We start from the raw sequence: 21,477 nt of genomic DNA, 5'->3' as shown, positions 1-21,477 counted from the left end.
ATGTCTTTTTTTCTGCCAGAGTGACACAGGATCATCTCCTGTACATTGCCATGAGTTATTTGGGAGAACAAAGTCCAGGTTTCCTTATGAGTCTTCTCTAACCATTGTGGAGTCTCTGCAAACAATTCAGAGCTGAGTTGCTTCATTTCACGGGTTTTGATGCTCATCCTTCTCATATCTGATCCTTCATGGAAAGTGATTCTGGAAGGGCTTTGCTGTCCTGGATTAAATTTAGTCCTAGGCACTGACCAGAGGGAACATTGCCCCACCAAATAATGACATTTTTAGGTTTTTTGGCAGAAACAGACCTGAAATTGGCATCCCTGATCTTCTATGGTCCATCTCACATTTTCAAAGCTTGGAGTTTCCGAGGCTACACTCAGATCCCAACTGAATGGAGCTTTACTGCAAGCAATTCCTTTTCAAATGGAAGAGGTAAACAATATCAGAAATGAACCTGTCACCCATTGTGAACTATTATTTTGCAGGTAGAGAAAATAGCTTTTATTAAAATACTGAACTGAAATGAAAAGCAAACAGACAAAGTAAAGATCTGGGTGAGTTCCTGGGAAAGCAGATCCTTCTTTGATCTCATGTAGGAGCAGACACCTCAGTTATGGAGCAGAAAATCAATCTCTCAGTGTAACTGTGGTGCAAAGATGCCCACACCAGAAGCCAAGGACACTCCTGGCAGAAGCAGAGGTACATTTGAGGTACATATTCATTATCCCTGGGGTGAGGGTGAGCTGGGGGTATCTAACATGCCATAAAAGCAGTGTCAAAGTCCATCTTGTGTTGGTTAAAGCAGTGGCAGTGGCTCATCTCAGAAGTAGATGTTTATGCTTAAAAAAAATTCCTTGGTTTAAGGGCAGAAAGGTTCACAGTGTATCTTGGTTTTTTATTAGCCTTTTGCAAATAGAAATTATTTTAAGAAATGGGTAGTAATAGTGCTGCTTCTCTGTCCCTGCCTTATTGTTGAAAGAAGAAAAAAGACTGGAGAAACTAATTACATTTGAAGTGTACCTGATATAAAAAAAAATTGAAGAAGTCATCAGTCTCTGAAAAGAGGAGAATGTTTCATTATGAAGCTAATTTGCCCTTTATTGTGACTGATGTGTGCAGGTGTTTGCCTGCTCTGTGCCTCAGAGTTGGGCTCTGAGAGGATTCTCAGAGCCCTCTGCTCAACATCTGAGCTGATCCTGCCCCTCTTCCCATCCCACACTGACCCATGTTTTCACAAGATGCTGGAGGAAAAAATGGAGCATCTTTAGAACATTTTGAGACTGAAATCAGCCACCAGAGAGGTCCCCACCAACAAGGGCAGAGGCTGGAGCATCTCAGCTCTTCTGCTTCTCACCTGGGTTGCTGCTCAGGGAAGGGGAAAGGAGTTTGGCACATCACCCCTGAGAGCTGCCAGTCCCCAGCACAGCTTTCTCCTCGGTCACTGAAATTGTGTCAAAGCCTGAATGGATGTGGGGGCTGCAGGAGAGCAGCAAGAGAGCACCTTGCTGTCACTGCCAGAGGGGACAGGGATCCTCCCATGGCCTGGAGCCTGCTGCCCTTTCCTGGGATAGCTGTGGCCAGCGTGCTGAGGGCTGGCACGCTGTCACCCTGGGCAGGGAAGGGTCTGTGAGCTCCCAGGGTCACAGCCAGGCAGCACCAAAAGGCTCTTTCCCCCCAGGCCTGGTGTTCTTTCAGCAGGCATCTCCCCCGTGCCAAGCTGGGCTTTATGCTCTGCATGGCCATGCTCAGGCTGAGTGTATCATTGTCACTGCTAGAAATGAAGGGACAGGACTATTTTCAAGCTCAGAACGATTTATTGCTCAGATAAACATCAGTCTCAGAGACCCTGAGAGCTATGAGAGGAAGCAATTGGCTGTAGCTCAAAAGCAGTCACAAGTTTCTTCATTGCAAGGCAATCTAGAACTTTCTAATCCAATAGACAGTTGCCACAGGATTTATTTTACTTTTCTAACCTATCAACTTTGCTTACATCTACTGTACTGAGGACACTTTTATCTAATGGGCTTCTAACTCACATGCACACATTGGCTTCTACTATAACTTCCAAACTCAATTTATTCCATACAACCACACCCTTACATTATAACTCTTCACCATCTTATCAGTACAGCCTCTCACTTACTTAAGGCACATTCTCACCTACAACTATAATAAAAGTTTATTATTTTTCTGCTTAACATCTGTGTATCGCATTTTTACACCAACCTAAGCTTCTTCTAAGGCTGCAGATCAAACCCTTCAGTGTCTGGGGAAGTTTCTGTCCTTCTGATTCCCGCACTGGTGGAGCTGCTGTGTTTGTGTGGCTGTGAAAGCCCAAGGGCTCTGCCTGCCCAGAGCAGAGGCCGGGCACGGCCGTGCCAGCCCCGCACGTGGCACCGACCGTGCCAGCGGCTGCCCCTGCCGTGGGCTGCCCCTGCTCTGTCCCGGGCTGGACGTGCCACGTGCCAAAACAACAGCAGTGCTGGGCAGCAGCCCCCGCCTGCAGCAGCTTTTAGTGAGGAGATGGAAGGGAAAGGATCAAAGGATGATTTCGCTGTCAAGTTTTGTTCGGCGTCATCAAACAGAAGCGTGGATGTGTCGGTTCACTGTTAGGTAGCAGAGGCAGATGCTCGCAGTGCTTCAGAGAAAATGTGCTTCATTTCATTCCTTCAGCTCGCTCTGGAGCCGGTTTTTAGAGTGAATTAGAAATATAAAAAAATTCAAGGCTAAATAGTCGATTCTTGGCTATGAATATTTATGGCAGTATTGGACTTGCAAATCAAAGGTAATTTGAATGTCAAAACTGGTATAAAGTTTCTCCTTTGGAGGATAAGTCAGAAAATTAAACTTGATTACAAGCCATAACATTTGGAAATTAGCATCTTAGGGTATCAGTGATAAACACTTCTGTACATGCCCTTTTTAAATGATACATTTTTAAAATATGAGAATTAATTTTAATAAAAAAATGGTCCCTTAATTTACAGTGAGGTAATTAACAGGGAAATCCTGGTTGCATTCATGGCACTGTGATTACTTCATCTTGCTGAATCACTTCCTCTTTTGTAAGGAATCTGCCTCCACAACTGTTTGGACAGGAATGGTTCCTACCTGAGAGAGTCTTGTGTCTGGGCAGCCTGCCTTATGGATAAAAGCAGCAATTTTTGCACTGAAATTTTTGTGCTTCAAAAAGGAAATTATTTTGCTTAATGCATAGCACAGGCCAGTGTAAGTAAGTGCCAGCAACAGCAGCTGCAACATCTCTGTGAGCAGAGGGGGATGTGACCAACAGCCACACTCAGAGCCTTGGACAGCACCATGAGTTACTGGGGGCCTGGATTCAGCTCCTGATTCCTGCATTGCACAAGTCAGGACATTGGAAACTGATACCTGCTCCAGGTCAACATTCTCAGCCACTCCTCCATGGAGCTCTGTGGTTTTGAGAAAGGTAAAGCTGAAAAAGACCTGTTGAGAGCCTGTGAATTGTACTGCAGGAGATGGAGCTGCCATGGGGAAATGGTTAGAGACTCTTCTAAACCTGCAATCAGATTCTTGATTTGAGGAATAGCAATTTATACCTTTGCTCCATACAGAGTCCAAAGAATTATTTAGCCATCAGATTTTTAGCCAACCTCAAACACTGGCTACAGCCAGGTGGGTACCTCTACCTTTTGGGATAAGGTCCAGAGAAATTTATAGCAAAGAAGCCATTCTACAGGCAAAGCACCTTTCTCATGCCAGTTATTAGCTGGCTGGATTATGCTTTAGAGCAAAGCAGGTTACATAAAGTCTCTACTCCTCAGTAATGACTCCTCAGCAGAAACAAATCTGACATTTGGCCTATTAGCCTCATTTGCAGTCTGCTCTGATAGCATTTGGGCTCGCATGTTCATTTTGTACTTTAATGTGGAAAAAAGAAAATCAATTTTGAGAAATGGGGAAGCATTCAGGGCTTGCCTGTGCTGTGGTTTGCAGGAGAGAGCTGTGACCTCCTCGATCTGTTTTGCCTTGGGTTCATTTTCTGAAAGACCACGTGGATTTGGGGTTAAGGGGTCTTCCAGCTGCCCAGTCAGGCTTTGGACCCACAGCTCATTAGGACTTGACCTGTTCAATGCAGTGGCTTTTAATTGGCCAACAGAGATGTTGTCACCAGGCACAGATGGCTCATACCCACTTTCCTCCCTACCTGTGCTAGATTTAAGATTTCTCCCTCTGCATGTCACTTGATCCAATGGGTCCTTCCATGCTGTCCCCACCATTTGAGTATTTCCCTGCTGATTTATCTTCATGGCTTTGTGAGAGGGCAGGGCAGCAGCCTGAAACCAGGAGATCCTCTGAGCTTCTTGGAGATGCCAGATCTCTCTGCAGCCCCTTGTTTGTCTCCCTGGAAAAATGGCTTTTCTCCAAAAAACCTGCCCCCCACACATACCTCCTCAGGATGACACCTGTAATTCTACTGTAAAAGCAGCAGAGTGCATAGTATTACTGTAAAAATATTAAATAGGCCCTTTCAAGTAGTCTGAAAGCCTGTGCATGAATAATCACCCTGGTGTCTCCTCAGGAGCTCATGGCTTTCCATGCAATAATGTTTCCAGACCCCAGGTGATGTCTCCACAGCAGCCCTGAGTGCCCACTGCAGCACAGGTGGATCCGTGTGGAGGGTGGTATTGGCTGTGGGTGGAGATGTCCAGGATGACTTGTGTCCACTGGAGACCCTCTCAGAGTAGCTGTTTTCCCTGAAAACCCCAAAACTGCAGTGCCAAGATACCCAAATCATTGCTCACCCTTGTTCCCCTCTGTGGCTGCAGTTCCCAGCTGGTTCAACCCTTGTGTCCATCTTGCAGAGAAAACAACTTGTCCCAAAGCTTCAGGGATGGAAATTGCTCACTCAAATAGAAATGGACAATTTCATCCAGTTCTTGAGCCTCCTCTGAAAAAAAAAAGGGCTCTGAATGTCTCTGGCTATGAAGCTTTTATTTGCATTCTTTTCCACATTTATCCGAGCCATTTGTATTTCATCCTTACAACACAGAAGGAAAAAAGGAAAAAGAAAGTGATAGACACATTGACTGATAGTGAATGAGCTTTTCTTCCACCCTCTGGATTTATTCCTTTTCCTCCTCCAGCTCCTGACATCTTCAGTTCTCCAGCTCTCTTTTTCTGTAAATATCCTTAACAATGAATGGACTCAGGAAATGTTCTCAGGAACACACAGTTCTGTGGAGAAACCAACAGCCGCACTCAGATCACACAGGCTGGGCTAAGAAAGCACCTTAAAAAGAATCTGATTATTAAAGCTCCTTCCCAGAATGAGAGGCTGTTCAGGTTGGAGGCTGTTTCATCTCCTGGGGATGCTGGGGCCAGGAGCAGAACCAAGCAGCAGCCACCAAATTCAGCAGGAGCCCTGGGAAGTCAGAGGGACGCAATTTCCTTCTGACCTCCCTGCCTTGCCCCAGGAACGCTCCCTGGATTTGACCACGGTGTGCACAAATTTTCTGCTGGTCTGTTTTTAACATTACAACCATGGCAAGTACCCTGCAGGAAAAGGAGCTCATTTCAGCAGCTCCCAAAGTCAGCAGGAACAGACCTGGAAAACAATTTAATGACAAGTCTGTTGATTTAAGTGGCATGACCAGAGCAGAAGTACCGACACACTCCCAGGAGCACCAGAGGACCAAGGTGCTCCCATTTCACATTGTATTCCTGTTTTTTCCCCCACTGGCATTCATCTTAAAACCTGGGGGATGCAATGTAATTAATGGGAGATGCAGAGCTAATGTGTGATAAAGGCAAATCTGGTTTTGTGGTCAGTTTATGTCTTGCCGACAGCAAGAGTGACAAAAAAAACCAAAAGGATTTGGCCACTATAAAGGAGATGCTCCGTGAAATACAAATGTGCTTTCTGACTTCCAAAATAGAAAAAATGCAGGGAAGTGACTGAAATTGTACTGGGTTAAGTAAGATCACAAAGAACCTGAGACCTCCATGAATAGTGCCTTGATGATAAACCAGTACAAGAAGTCATAAACAAAATGTGCTTTGTGATTTGCCTTGTTCACACTGCTCAAGTGCAACAAAGAGAGAGAATTTTATTCTTCCTCAAGACTCTGCCTAGTCAATACTCTTCCTTGGTAGCTCATCCAATCACCCTGATTATGGGATGCTCTGAGGAGCGGCGGGGGAGGGAATCAGGAGAGATGAGCGCTCCTTGACCTCCCCTCTTGGCTGTGTTTGCGAGGCAGAGCTTCTTGAAGCAGAGCTGGAGATCTCTCCAGCCCACTTCAGAGCCTGATGGGGAGAGGGACACACAGGTACTGCCCCCTGGGAAGGACTGCCATGGAAATAGGGACGTCCAGAGGGTCCCACAGCATTTCCTGAGAGAAAGCTCAAACATCACTCTGCTAGATGTCACCACTGTCCCCAAGCCTTTATGTCAGCCAGGAGAGGTGCTGGTGGCTGCCCAGGCTGTGGAGCACTACTTTAGGCTGCAATTAATTTGTGTAAACTGAGAAAAATAAAAAAATTGAAAGAAAAGAGGAAAAAAAAAAAAAAAACCAAAGAGAAAAAACCAAAGGAAATAAAAATCCACACTGCCACAGCTTAATAAAGCAGCTTGGGGAGGAACTGTAGCATTTTCTCTGCAAACTGAGGTATGTTCCAAACTTCAGCTTTTAAGTTCAGACCCCCAGAGAGATTGTTAGATTTTAATTGCTACCTTAATCAACATTTATTAGTGCTAACCAAAGCTCCTCATGGATTTAAAATTCAACCCAATTGTCAACTACTAATTACTTTAAGCAGACAAGCTGTTATTTTACCAGCTGTATTAATGAGACTTTTCAGCATATGTGAAATATTACAAAAAGCTTCAGAAAAATTGATCCTGAAATATAATTCAACAGATATTTTTTTTTTTTGTCATGACATTACTTGTCTCTCAGACACTATAGCATCTCTTACCCTCCTCTACCTCCACCTTACCTGGCAGAAATGCAAAACCAGAATTGGGTCTGATGTATTTTTCCAATAGGAGAATGATTTTTTTCTTTCCATTTGTTTGGGTTTTCGTTTAAATTAACTTTCCTTTGGATCCTCCTGCAGTGTGTGCCTCATGCATCAGGCTGAAGGCTGTAGTCCTTGGCTGGTTTATAACAAAGTCTTTATCTTAAATCTTCAGCAGCTTCCTGGGGAATGGAGCTGATTTATTAATTACCCTGTGCTCTAATGAGTTTCTGCTCTCCTGACAGACAGCTGCTGGCTGCATCCTCATTTTTTCCCTGCAAAGGGTGGGACAGAGGGGCCACTGCAGCTTTGCCCACCCAGGCCCTGTGCCCAGAGAGGGACCTGGCTGGGACACAGAGGGCAGAGGGGAGCCCAGCACCTGAGTGCTTCACACTCATTTACACACTCATTCCAAGTGTAAAACTGGAGCCTGACAGCACCACGTGAGCCAAACAGACCCACACTTTCCTCTGTCATGATCCACCTACCAGGAGAGTGTGGGAAGGAAGAAAGCAAGCACCACTTGATTCAACTGTTTGCTGCTCTTCACAGTCAGAAATCTCTGCTTGTTATGCTCCCCTGCTTGTGTCTTTGGCTTTGTTCCCCTGCTGAAGCAGACTGTGCAGTTAGAATCCTGAAACAGCCGCTGCGAGTGACTTCATACCCATGTGGGAAAAAGGCATCCATTTTGATGATGAGGGATGAAATGACTCAGTATTGCCAGAACAAGAAAAGTTGGGGGATAATTGGCTGTCACCAGGGTTTGAGTATTTTTCTTGATGTTGTCTTTGAGTAAACATCCAAGCATAACAGCCTCATTCATGACAAGAGCCATCTCAAGCATGAACCAAAGAAGAAAGGAATAGCAGGCACAGGTTAGAGCAGCAAGGGTCTGGGTGCTGGCTCACAAAATCAGCTGCTGTGAGTTATTTATTTGGTGATAGTGCCCTCAGACACACGAGCAGCCTGTGCTGTCCTTAAGGCTCTGGTGGCTGCTCCTCCTGCAGCATCCCAGGCTGCAGAAGCCACACCAGAGTGTCAGATGTGCTGAGCACTTGCAGTTGTGGTGAAGAACACAGGAAAGAGGCTGATTTCCTGGGGTTTGACAAGGACATCATCAGCCACACTCAACATCAGCATCAGTCTGCTCCACAGGGAGCACCATGGAGACTCTTTGGATGGATGTCCACCCCGTGAGCCCCCACAACTCGTGCAACCCAGTAGCAAAGAAGAACCAAAACAGGCCAGGCAGAAGATGGCTGCAAAACCTGGATTAGGATTACTCAGTTGTCAGGAGCATTAGGCACCATATGAACATTTATTAAATTCTTTAGAGGACTGACAAGAAGCAGAGCTGGAGAAACTCAAATATCTTGTGAAAGGCAAAGGGCAATATCCCTTTGGCAAAAACAGGCAGGAACCAAAATACCAGCAGATAGTGAGAACTGAAATCCAACTGCACTGGTAAATTATTTAAAGTGTACTTCTAGTCTGTCATTTGAAGTTGAAGTATTACTTCCCCTTCAGTAGAACATAGCTGCTGGGTGTAGGGTGAGGGGGAAATAGTTACCAAAGACCTGTGTGTTCAAAGGGAAAAGCATGAACATTATTCACTGAGTTTTTGTTCAACCAAAAATATTGCCCTAAATAGTGCAATGGATCTGAGGAGCAAGGCTGAGGCCAGCAAACTGACAGCATATGAATTGACTTTATTCCTGGTTGCAAGCAAAATTGGGTAAATTGAATTAATTTACCTTGTAGCTCACTGTACCAGTCACAGGAAACAAAGAAGGAAGGAGCTGGACTCCGTGATCCTTGTGGGTCCCTTCCAGCTCAGAATATTCTGTGATTTCCTGAAGGAGGAAGTGGGCAGGATTTGAAGATTTGGGTTAATGATGTGATGGAGGATCATCACTGCTGCTCTGTCACTTCTTCTGTCCTCCCTTACCAGGTACAGGAAGGCAGCAGCTGCCCCATACCAAACCCCTTCCTTTTTAAATTCCACATATCCCTCTTAAATCAGTGGCAGGAGGCCCTAAATTAATTGAAGTGAGATGCAAAAGGCCCCAGATTCATCATCTTTATTAAGCTCAATCCTAGAGAGAACTTGGGTTATTTGGTTTTGGGTTTTTTTCCTTTGGTGTTGGGGTTTTTTTATTACTCTTCTATTTTTCCAAATAAACATTTTTCCTTCAGTTTTGTTAAGAGAAAAAGCTGAGTATCCGTGATATACAAGGCATTTCCAGTGCACAGTGGTAAACCTTAGAACCTTCCAATTTGTCTATTCTCCAGTCCATTATTCCAGGATTTCCTGAATTTCACAGTTTTTCTTTTTCTTTGGAAGGTGGAATCAGCAGAGCCATTCAAGTTTGAGTTTGATGGGCAAAGACCAGGAAAAGAGGATTTTTTTTCTCTTAAAAACAGTTATAATGGAGTAGGTTCTCTGGCATTTAAGGAGGTAATGAAAAGCTCTGAGGTCCCCAGGGAGTTCAATATTTAGGTATTACCCTTGTGTGCAAGTAGGAATAATAAGATTTATATGAAACAGTTATGGATGAATAATATCTTTTGCTGTTACTTACAATAAATAAATATGAAAACAGTTCAGGTCACAGCATTGTAACCATGCATGGAAATGAGGTTAAATGATCCTTCAGGTACCCAGTCATGCTCAGGAATGCCTCCATTATTCAGTGCTCTGACATCTTTCTAACCCATCATGAGCAAGAGACCCATCTAAGTTGTTCTGCATCAGATGTTGTTTTTTATGTACAAATGTTTCCTCCAAGGAGGGAAGTTTATGAATGGGAATGTTTTTGCCATAGATATGATGGATGTTTTTTTGTCAGTGCACAATTTATTTCCATCTGTTCTGTATCTGATTAACTCCTGCAGAGTATGTGATTAATTCAGCTTCTCAACATCATTAGCTGCTCTGCATTCCCATTATAGTTCATCAGTGTGGGACCACACACAGGCTCAAAAATGGTACATGTTGGTTATTCTTAAAACCTTAATCCACACTGCCTGGTTAGTCTCTGTGATGGCCACAGATCTAGGGAGAGAAGCCAGGAAAACATCACTACTGTGGAGCAGACACAAAATGCTAATGAAAACAGAGTTTAAGCAGATCCTCTTTCTGATCTCAATGCTAGAGCTAAATTAAGCTCTTTGGAAGAGTTCATGGCTGGCGTTATCCAGCTGGAGACAGCTCTGGAGGCATCCAGCCAGCACAGAGAGAGGAGAGGACCACTGCCCTGTGCTTGGCCATGTCCTCCTGCTGTGCAGCAGGTTGGAGGTACTTGCACCTTGTAGCTCTCCAAGTACAGCACAGACTGCAGTCTGCCACCCCAAGCCTTGTAGAAACAGGGATTTTCTTCTGGTATAAATATCTACCAATACAAAACCTGAAACTCCTCCACAGCATCGAGCAGCCAGAGCTCAAGAACAAGTCTTCTGCATTATCCTCTGAGTTGTCTTTGGAGGGGTTTTCCCTCAGTGAGTAAAGCAAATGAATGGATGTGTCAGGAACAGATGCTCACCTGTCCTTGCTGTGCAATTAATGGAGCTCCAGCCTCACTGACACTGACACTAATGGCTGCAGGCACAGGAACCAGTCCAGTGACTCAAGAACTCAGAAGTTCCTTCTGATAATTTATCTTCAGACTTGTCTGTTCTCTTTCTTCACCTCAGCACCAGTACCTGCAGTCTCCTGTTCCCAGACCACATCCAAAGCAGAGATAAAGCTGGGGCTCCTGCAGAGGTCTGAAATACAGAGTTTTGGCCAATTCCTGATGCCAGCTGAGGTCAACAAAACCTGCTGAGTTATTTAATCAGCATTGGATTGGACAGGATGAGCCTGTGTTCCAATTTTCTTTGAGATTTTTTCCCCAATTTTCCAATTTTTGGGGGATTTTTTCCCCCTGGATGAAAAAAACTCTGGGTGTTCTGCTTGTGTCTGTGTTCATGATCACACTCTCATCATTGCCCCAGCTCCTGAGGTTCAGCTGCTTGTCACTGCCATCCACCCCAATGTCCCCACACAGCTGTGTCCTGGCTTCAGGCTTTGCCTCTCTAACTGAGAGCTGATCACACATTTTGACATCAATACCTGTGACTGGGAGCAACATTTTACATCATCTTAACCTTTCTTTGAAATGTCTGGGCTTGATATTCAGTGCTTTTGAAAAGGTCTCCCTGAGGCACAGGGAAGGTGCTCCTCAGTCTCTCTGAGCTCCTGCAGCTCCAGGGCGTGAACAGGGGAGCTCTTTGGGATGAGATCAGAGCAACTCACAGGGCCACACTCTGTTACCTTGGATAATGTGTGTGGAATGTGTACGCACCTCTAGCTGGGTAGAAAATGCACGGGGTACACTGGGATCTACAATCAGAGGTTTTTGTGGCCAATTCTCAGGGTGCTTCAAAGAGAAAAATAATAGCTGGGTTTTGGTATCTTGTCTTTGATTATACATGAAGCTAATGATGGGATATTATATCCCGGATCTACACAGATATTTGCATCCTGTCCCTCTTCAGGAGGAAAGGGGAGGGTTATTTCACACAGCTCAGCTCAGTGGGGTTTGTGTCACTCTGGTGCTGCGAGAGGACCCCACAGGGATGCAGGATTCCACCAGACCCTCGTGCACCCACCAAAAGTGTCTGCACAGGGCACAGAGAGCCTCCCACCCAGGTCAGCAGCCAGCCTCTGTCCGAGGGTGACAGCTGTGTCACCCCTGCCACGCTGTCAAGGCTGCTGCAGAGAGCAGCTGCCTGAAATGAAGCGCGACCAGCAAACCTGCCCGAGATAAAACTGGCAGCTCCTGCTCAAATGCACTGGTAGAGCTCCAGATACACACACAGGCTTTGGCAGTTGGCCAAATATTCCCATTCAGCCAGGATTTGTGCTCCCATACCAGGATGCCCTCATCCAAGGTAAGGACCAGAGCCAGTACTGATCCCCTCAAAAAATTCCAGAAGAGATAAATTCCCTTACTAGACTGTAGTTGTCCAGCTTCCATGCTTCCCCCTGTGCCAGTTACTGGCTCCAAAAGCAGGGGTCATTTTCTTCTGTCACTCACAAACACTAGCCTCTCCTGCCCTGTTGTAGCTAAGGAATGGCATTTACCTGACAATTGTGACAATTGCCATGGAAAGCTGGAGAGCTAACGTAAAGGTGGGGTTGATTAGATTGTAATTTATTTACTGTGGGGGAAAAAAACCTGTGGATGTTTTTTTTCATCAGACACATCCTGTGAACATCAAACACAAGTGCCATTGCCAAATGCTCCCTTTGGCATCCCAACACGATGTACCTTCCCCTTCCCTGCTTTGTCTTGCACAGATTGCTGTATCCTGGAATGCAGTACTGTGCTTATTAACGGCTGAAATTATCCACTGGCTGGTTAAAAAAATGCTAATTCTGGCTACTGAGTGAGATAACCAGTAATTTTGTAAAGTACATTTAGTCAAATAAGATTTTTTGGCAGCCAAATGTTGTTGTAGCAGAATGTGCTTCCCTGATTGACATATGCTAACAATACTGCCTCCATAGTCAGGGGGAGGATAATTTACTTTCCATTTCCATTGGAAATGAGGTGAACCAGAATGTGGTAGATTGTTAAAATGTGGCTCTGTGGTTTAATAGATTTGCTCAAAACCACAAATCAAACGATGCTCTGTATCCTCAGTCCTCTCCCTCATCACTTCCAGGAAACCAGCAAGGACACATCTCCTCCCGAGTCAGTTTTCAGCTCCTCTGGGGTTTCTCACCCATTTCCCCAGGTACATCCCCAGGAGTCTCCGCACTGAGAATCCTCCCCAGCAGAAAGCAGGAAGGCTGCAGCCATCTCACAGCATTCCCCACGTGTGCACAGGGAAATGAGATATGACAGAAGCTTAGTGGGTACAAATAAGGTTTTCCCAGCTCGTCATCATCCACGCTTCTCTCCATTTTAATTGTCCTTCCCACAGACCTGAAAAGAAAGGGAGGAAAATCGCTCTGGGCATCCCAGCTCACTGCTGGAAGGGGCTGTGTCCCTGGAGAGGCTGAGCTGACAGAGACCAAGGGTCTGCCTCTGCTGTCACCTCATTTATCAGGCTACAAGGGAACATCTCTGATCCCTGACACAAAATCCCTGTCATAACCCAGGGTTAAAATGATCCCTTAATCTCAGCTGGCCCCCATGTCCACTGCAGGGGCCTTGTTCCTGCTGGCAGAGCACCCAGCTGCTGCTCCATGGGATGCACCACACTGTGCTGCTGCTGTGACCAGCATTTCATGCTCCATTGTCTTTGGGGGATTTTATTTGTTTATCTGGAAAAAAAGGCATGAGGGAAAACACAAGACCCGTGTTGAAAAATCTTTTATTTTCTCAGTATTGGAACATTTTCTATTTTCTCATCAAAACTCTTTCAATTAAAATGTTGTGAGTAGTTCTGATTCTTGGCTGTTTTTATCATAAATACTTACAGTGTTGAATTTGCCACTGTATCTCCAGAAGAACCTTTAGCCTTACATTTTTGCTTTTAACCATGAGTTCTCCAAGACCTCACTCATTTTTTCTGTGCCTGTCCAAAATCGAGTGCTGATGGACCATGGGAACAGTCAGATGCAGGTGGCTCAGGTGATGGAGCTTTGCTGGGAGCAAAGATGACCCATAAACAAGTGTAATTCTCATAAATTTTACCCTCCTTGCCTTCAGATATATCTAACAAAAAAAGTCTTGGCTTGTAATAGGGATCCAAACCCCATCTTTTTCCAAAGTGACCTTTGAATCTGTGTTCCTCCAACAGTCGCCTTGGAGCACAAAAGAATAAGTCTTTGCAAACCCTCTGATTTACAGGACTTTGTTGAAGCCCTCTGGGGAGTTCCTTGTGGAGTTCTGTGCTCATCTTCTCCATCACAGCTGCGAGGGAATTGATGGCTGCTTGTGGTGGTAACCCAGGGAAACCACACAGTCAAATGATTTGAGGGACGACTTGGCAAAAGTGAACGTCAGCAGGAAGCTCAGCAGAGCCAGGGGAGCAGTTTTCCATGCAAAAGATTTAGGAAGAGTCACAAACTTGAGAACTGGGTTCTGCTTTCGTGTCCCTTGGTTTTGCTGTCCCTTCTCCCATGTCTCTCCCACATTTTTGTTTGGAAGGAAGAAGCAAAACTCACAAGGCTGAATTCTCTGTCTCACACAAAGTTTGATTTTTATTGAGCTAACTGTGAGGCTGATACATGCATCATTTTCCCTTCTAGAAGTTTGATTTAAATCCCACAAATTTCCATTTATCTTCTCATGAGCATATGAGGCCTCGTCCTCAGCTTTGCCCCATCTCCTGTGTCCTGCAAAACCCTGCATAATTGTAATGATTCCTGTTTCATATTGAAATCACCTTTGGCACTGGATAGCCAAGAGAAAGGTGGATGAAGATTATCACCAGAGAGCCAGGAATGCTCAGTGCTGGGGCAGGGCAGGACCCCAAGGCCTGCTGGCCTTGATGGAGCCGGGGACGTCATTGTCACCACCCTGGGGACAATGAAGGTGTGGTACCTCTGAGGACTGGGTGGGTCACAGAGGTGTCTCTGCCTCATCCTGGCATCCATCAGGTGAACAGATCCCTCAGCCGTGCCTGTGGGGGTTCAGGGTCTCAGCAGAGGTTTCTGCTGGGAGCTCACCCTCAGGTGACACCTGTGTTGTCATCGTCCTGCTCAGCACAGGCAGAGAAGAGTGACTTGGGTCTCTGGCTGTCACTGCTCAGGCAGTGCTGGGAGGGAAGGCTGCTGTTCTGTACCAGATGAAACACGATCTGGTCCTGAGGACTAATCCCATCCCACAGATGCTGCCAGCCTGGTGCTTGAGCATCATTTGGGGTTGCACTGATTCCAGCAGTGACAGCAGCATGGGACTGGGCCAGTGTTCCATTCTGTCCTGCCACTGGCAAACGCTGTAATATTGGATTTTTTTTGTTTTGTTTTTAATGAGGATTTAGCACACAGTCATGGGGTTTGTGGTGTTGTGTTTGTGTGGCTTTCTTTAGCCTAGAGGGCAATCAAGGCTGAGCTTTTCCATGCACAGCTTTGGGCTCCTGCACTGAGCTCATTCTGCCCATTGTGGTGCTTTGCTCTGGCGGGTTCACTTTGGTGCAAACACATCAGTTTTGAAGGAGAGGAGAAACAGACTGAACCGTGCTTGGTGAGAGCAGAGATGAGGGCAGACCCCTGTGCTTGTGCACCCAAATAACCCTGAACACAGGATTAGTGTAAATCCAGCATCACACAGACTGTGCTTTCCATGGTGAGCCACCATAAATCTGAGACCTGCAGGTCAAAAATGAGCCTGCACAGTCTCTAAGCCCTCCTTCCTGGGGCCAGAGTAGTCTGTAAAGATTTATAAAGCTCCAAAGGCTCCCGTGGGTGCTCACTGGCAGCTGTATCCACTTTAGCCCACAATGTTGGAGAAAATGTAAAAAATCCCATTAAACACCTCTACAAGTCTTCCTTCTTCTGAACTTTCAAATATGTAATCCTGGGATCTCAGACCAGCTCCTCTTGAGCAAGTGGGAAATTTCCACTAACTTTGAGAAGTTGTCGGAGGCACCACAGCTCCAGCAGTGTGCAAAGTCACTTGAAAATGAGGTGTTGCTGCACTGATGTGCACAGTGTGCTGGGCTCCCAGTGAGCAGCTCGACAGAAAAACAGGGAATATAAAGGGTTTGCTTAGGAAAATTGTTTTTTCTAGCCCTTATGTTCTTTGGGACTTTGTGCTTGCAAATAATTCATAGTTCTTTCAACAAATTAAAACATTCTGCTACTGGGGAAAATATAGATTTTTTTTTTTTAATGTATGAGAGTTTTCCTACAAATCAAGGCAGGAAAAAAATCTTTAAATGCAGCCTTTGATGGAAACTATGTAATATTCCCACTTTTACCATAACAATTCCTAAAAGGGAAAGTCAATGCTATTCTAGCCAATTTCTTAAGCTCTTTAAAAGACTTCACAATGCAACTATGGAATGAATCAAGGCTTTTAAGAAAGCTTGGAAAAGACTTTTAGAGTTCTGCAAAATTATATCAAGCAAGTGTAATTTACAGCTAGGGCAAAAATTTAGAATGAAAACCAATAAATCCTGAATCACAGGTGACAGAGTGAAACATTTTCCAGAGTTAAGTGGTGCCTTTTGCTGATGTGCAGACATTGTTCAGGAGTGGGGAAGAAGAAGGGCATTCTGCAGCTAAAACCACAGAAATTGGAGTGAGGAAAGGAGCTACAGGGCTCATGTCTTAGTCTGACCTGGTAAATCTGAGCAATCATTTCACCCCTATGTGCTCCAGCTCAGCCCGGCTGCATGGCAAAGGTGAAATAGTTGGTCCTTACTGCTTAATGATCTGTCCTAGCCCGTGGAGACAACTCCAAAAGATAACTCTTCTTTATATACAGGAGGCTGTGAGATCTTTTAGAAGCGTAGGAAACTGCGTTATACTTAATAAAAGAGGCCATTAGCAGCTTGTAGTGGTGGGGTGTATCTAGGAATTCACTCAGCCCGCAGAGGAGCTCTGTTATTATTACCAGCATAAACGGGAGAGGAAGTTCTCACCATGTGGGAGACAGACAAAACCCAGCTGGTGCTTCGGAGACTTGATCCATCCAAAGAAAACCTGGGCAGCAACCACAGAGCCTGTCTTCACCAAGACAGGACTTTCTGCTTCAGATCTATGGACAAAGAAAGTGAAGTGCTTCTGATGTGCCTCTGCTCCCATGTGCTTATGTGCTGCTCATTCCTTTTACAGATGCCCTGCAGCATCTTGGGGGTGTGGTTGGGTGATTCTCATTCACCTCCAGCATTTCTGAATCCCCCCAGAGCACAGAGCCCACAAATCTGCACCAGACACAGGGTGTACAGAGAACCTTGTCCACCGTGGTGATGGTCCAGCAGGGGTGGGTGCGTGGAGAGGGGATGTCTCCATCCCAGCAGATGGAGCACCTCTCTCTAGATGAGGTTTTGCAATCTGCAGAGGGACCTGGGGCTGGCTCAGAGTGCAGGGTTGTTGTGTGTCCTACATCAGTGAGGTGAAAGATAAGTCCCTGTCTGGGGAAGAAGACAGCCTGCCTTGGAGCCCTCCCACTGAGCAAATTCCCTCTTGAGTTTCATGGTTTCATCTTTTTGTCATTTTATCACTTCTAATGCAATTCCATTCACAGCGATCTGCAGCACGGTTTAATTCCTGTCAATATTTTGAAATTCTAAAATCTTGAAGGGTTTTTTATTTGCTCCACACTCAGCTGAGTGATGTGCTGAGTCTCCTCCTGTGCCATCCAGCAGAGAGGATGAGCTCTTGGGCCTAGCAGAGCAGCTCCCCATCCCACCAGGGCAGCCTTGCAGATGTGCAGGCAAACCCTACACATGCCTCTGTTTCCCTTGGCTGCCCTTTGCCAAGCTCAGTTCCACTGGGGTTTTTAAACAACCCAAAAGCTTTCCTGCATTTGACATGAACTGTGACTCCTACTTGATTCAATCATTGCTAAATTTGATCCTCCATTTAATTTTATCAAAACTGTAGTAATCAAATAACTTGTACTAAAAACATTACGATTTCCACTTGTTTATTCTGATCAATTTTAATCCTTTAAGGCACAAGGTTTATTTAACGTAGTTATGAGGTAACAAAACGCTGTCATTAAATCTACAAGGAAAGGACACAAGACAAAAAAAGATAGTTAAAAAGATCCCAAGGAGTGCTCATAATGCAGGAAAAAGACAATAACACACTGTTATTTAGAAGTCACGCTATGCATGATGACAGCTAAGCAGCATCCTGCTGGTTGTGAGATGAAAAGATCAATGGCGTGTTTCAGTCGAGACATTTCTGGCAATGAACTGCACTGAAAAGGGAAAAAGAACGTCATTAGATATGAATGATTTTGCCTTTTTTGGGTATTGACCGACATGAATGAACCTGCGTCAGCAGCGTTTGAGTTCTCCCTCTGTACAACAAACTTTCAAAACCAGCTGAGTAAGAGGAGGGAAAGCTTTCCACTGCAGGCTGTCCCTCTGTTGCTTTGAGAAATAAAACCCAGCCTCCTGCTCCGCTGCTCCTATCCCTGATTGTGCCCCATCTCTCCCCTGCAGGTCAACACCTTCATCTCCTTCGTGTTCCCCATGGTCGTCATTTCCGTGCTCAACACCATCATCGCCAACCAGCTGCTGGTGATGTTCAAGCAGGCGGCCCAGGAGAACCAGGTGTGCACCATTGGTGGGCAGCAGACCATGCTCAGCATGTCCATGGAGCCCAGCAGAGTGCAAGCCCTGAAGCACGGCGTGAGGGTCCTGCGTGAGTATCGCCTTCCCTCGGTGTGCAGCTGGCTGGAGCCGTCTAAAGAAACATAGCTTGAAGAGTAACAGGTGGAAATTGGAAAACACTTTTGCCCAGAACGCCCTCTCCTTTTGTCTTTGCTTGTTGGTTTGCAAAGCTAACGAGCAGACCTGCTCACTCTGGAAAAGCAAAACCAACCCAGCATTTTAAGGATTTAGTCAACAGCAATTTAAGCCTTGCTTGTGTTGTTTCATTACTTCCCTTTTTCTGCAGAGCTCTGGTTCAGACAGAGCTTAAATAAAAGATTCTGCACTCAGGAATTGAGCTGCGCTGCAGAATAGTGGTTGTCTTGATTAAATAAGCTGAGGAAAAGACTGAAGAATCTGGTAGCTTAACCTTAGAGAGGATAAAGCAAAAGGTGCTCAAAAATAGTACCCGAAATAAATAACAAAGTGTGCCCATAGTGGTTTGAAACATGAGATGGGGAGAATTTGTTAGCAGAAAGCTTTCTGATGTTCTGGTGTTTTTAGGAGGGTTTGGGTTGGCAGGGACCCTAAAGTTCACCTAGTCCCAAACCCCTGCCATGGGCAGGGACACCTTTCACTATCCCAGGGTGCTCCAAGCCCCATCCAACCTGGCCTTGAACACTTCCAGGGATGGGGCATCTTGGTATTTGAAATGCCTTGGCTCAGACCAGGTTTCCAATGAGAGAAATCCCTAGAGAAGGCACCAGGAGCCTCCAGGACATTTTTCCAGCTGTTTTTCACAAGGAATGCATCCCATGCAGCACTCCTTGCCTGTGCCATAGGTGAGACACGTGTGCATCCCAACTTCCAAGTGGGAAACGCATACTGAGAAAAAGGAAAGAAAAACACAGGGGACATTAAATGCCCCACAATTACCTTGTTGGACTGTGTTTGCTTACTGCCTCTGCACCCCAATGAACTGTTATCCAGGGGTGGGTGAGGAGGGAGCCCTGCTTCCCCAGGAAGCCTACAAGGACTCTGCTCCTTGCTATCTTTTTCTGGTTTTTAACACTTCTGCCTGCTGCCATGAAGTGAGAAGCTGCCTTTTGTCACTTGTACTACACCACCTCACACACCTCTCCCTCTCTCCTTTTAGTATTGTATCCTCTTTGATCATCAAGAAGAGAGAGTTCTTCATGTATAATAGCAGAGAAACCTAAATTTACATCTGGCATTCCTCAGCACTGGAGGAAGTGCACCCCTAACCCACAGGTCCACATCTCCTCCGAGGCACTGAAAAACAGCCCTTCACTTTCTGAACAATAAGCATAATTTTCTTTTTCATCTTCTTCTGCTTCCTCTTTTTCTTCTCCAGGCAAATTTTTGTGTTTGCTGTGTACCGCAAAAGCTGAGAATGTTTGGCAAAAGTGAGGGTTTCAGTCTGGAGCCTGAGGTGGTTCAAAAGTGGGTCAGATGTGGCACCATGCAGGTGCCTCCGTGCGGGATGCCCAGATATTCCAGGCATCTCCTCAGGGCCACCCCAGCAGCAGGACTGAGCTCCCCTCCCTGCTGGGAAGGCAATGAGAGGGCAGCTGTTTGTTGCATTTCTGTGCTAAGGAAGATCCAGCAAATTAAAAAATCCTGCCTCACTCTTGTCTGTGATTCACTCCGCCATGCAGAAATGCTCTCTTTATCTAGCAAATGGGAGTGAAATCCTGCGCATTTCATTTTTTCAGATACACTTGATTACTGGAGGTGCTTGATTCACACTTACTTTTGTCACCTGTTCCTTGTGACTTACACTTTAATAACCCAAGCTTCTGAGCTGTCTGAAAAGTAGCAAAAAAATACACAAGGATTCGCATGACTTATCCTAGCATCCATGCCAAAATCATGAGCAGAGTCTGGGCTCATTTGTGGAAGAGGGTGGGAAAAGAAAAATGACACTTGTCCCTCTTATAAAACTGCTGGCTGAGTATCAGAGCTTCATGGGGGTAAAAGTATTTTCCATTTCCAAAAGTGAACTTTGCCCTGAGGTACAGAGAAGGCTGATTTAGGTCTAAGGGTGAAATATTTCAGAACTTGTAAAAGCAGTGTGTAGAAAACAATTTTTTTTTTTTTTTGTGGTTCATGATGTGCAGAGCTGTTGGATAAGATCAGAGCAGCAAAAAACTTCCTTGCTCCAAATGTACTGGGATTAAGTATTTGTTTACATTGAAGTAAGAGCTAAAAGTGGCCAGGCTAACAGCCTCATTCAAAACACCCACAACAGTGTTTTCCTCCCTTTTGGTAGCATTTGTGTGTTTTCTTGGCTCTGTCTGACTGTGGTCATGTACAAAATAATGAGGCTGATCAGGATCAAGGAATGTGTCAAGCCTGTTGCCTGGGAGCCAACTCATTAAGTCAGTAAGAATGAGATTCCTGATTGTAATTCCCTCTCTGCTGTCAGAGTTCACCAGGTGTGAGGATTCAAATTCAGAGGGCTCCAGGCGCTCACAGCTTTTTTTACTGAGGACATCAGGGCAACCAGTTCTGTTGTTAAAAATACCTTCCACCAAGAGATTCCATACCCTCCTTCACCTATCCAATTCTTTTCATTAAACCACCTCCAATTTGTGTTGCTTTTCCTTGGCTATGTTGGAGCCCTGGAATGCTGAGCCTCCCAAAGCTGTGTGATGCTTCACAGAAGTGTGAAGTTTTCTGATTGCACAGCCTGATATGCCAATCACTTGATAAAATTCTAAATAACCTTTAATACTCACATGTACTCACACACCAGAACAATCATAGAATCATGGAATGGTTTGGGTTGGAAGGGACCTTAAAACTCATCCCATTCCACCCCCTGCCATGGGCAGGGACACCTTCCACTATCCCAGGTTGCTCCAAGCCCCATCCAACCTGGCCTTGGACACTTCCAGGGATGGAGCAGCCACAGCTTCTCTGGGCAACCTGTGCCAGGGCCTCAGCACCCTCGTAGGGAAGAATTTCTTCTTAATACCCAGTCTAACCCTTCCTTCCTTCACTTTAAAGCCATTCCCCTTGTACTATAACTCCAGGCCCTTGTCCCAAGTCCCTCTCCAGCCTTCTTGGAGCTCCTTTAGGCACTGGAAGGCTAAGCAAGTTCTTCCCGGAGCCTTCTTCAGGCTGAGCAACCCCAGTTCTCTCTGCTGCTCAAAAATCAGGGTGTATTTGAGCTTGGCTCGG

General features: G+C 45.5%; 1 protein-coding gene across 1 annotated transcript in view; it reads left to right on the top strand.

Moving 5' to 3' along the window:
* The window catches only part of NTSR1 (neurotensin receptor 1), a 55,688-nt gene that overhangs the window by 20,267 nt on the left and 13,944 nt on the right, over window positions 1–21,477 (top strand). Inside the window, exon 2 of the mRNA XM_053958124.1 lies at window positions 18,121–18,322. Within this exon, the coding sequence (XP_053814099.1) occupies window positions 18,121–18,322 (202 nt within the window). The remainder of the gene's footprint in view (window positions 1–18,120; window positions 18,323–21,477) is intronic.

This window comes from Vidua chalybeata, chromosome 17 (genome assembly GCF_026979565.1).
Source record: "Vidua chalybeata isolate OUT-0048 chromosome 17, bVidCha1 merged haplotype, whole genome shotgun sequence".
NCBI classification, from domain to species: Eukaryota; Metazoa; Chordata; class Aves; order Passeriformes; family Viduidae; genus Vidua; species Vidua chalybeata.
This window is presented reverse-complemented; position numbering and strand designations above follow the sequence as displayed.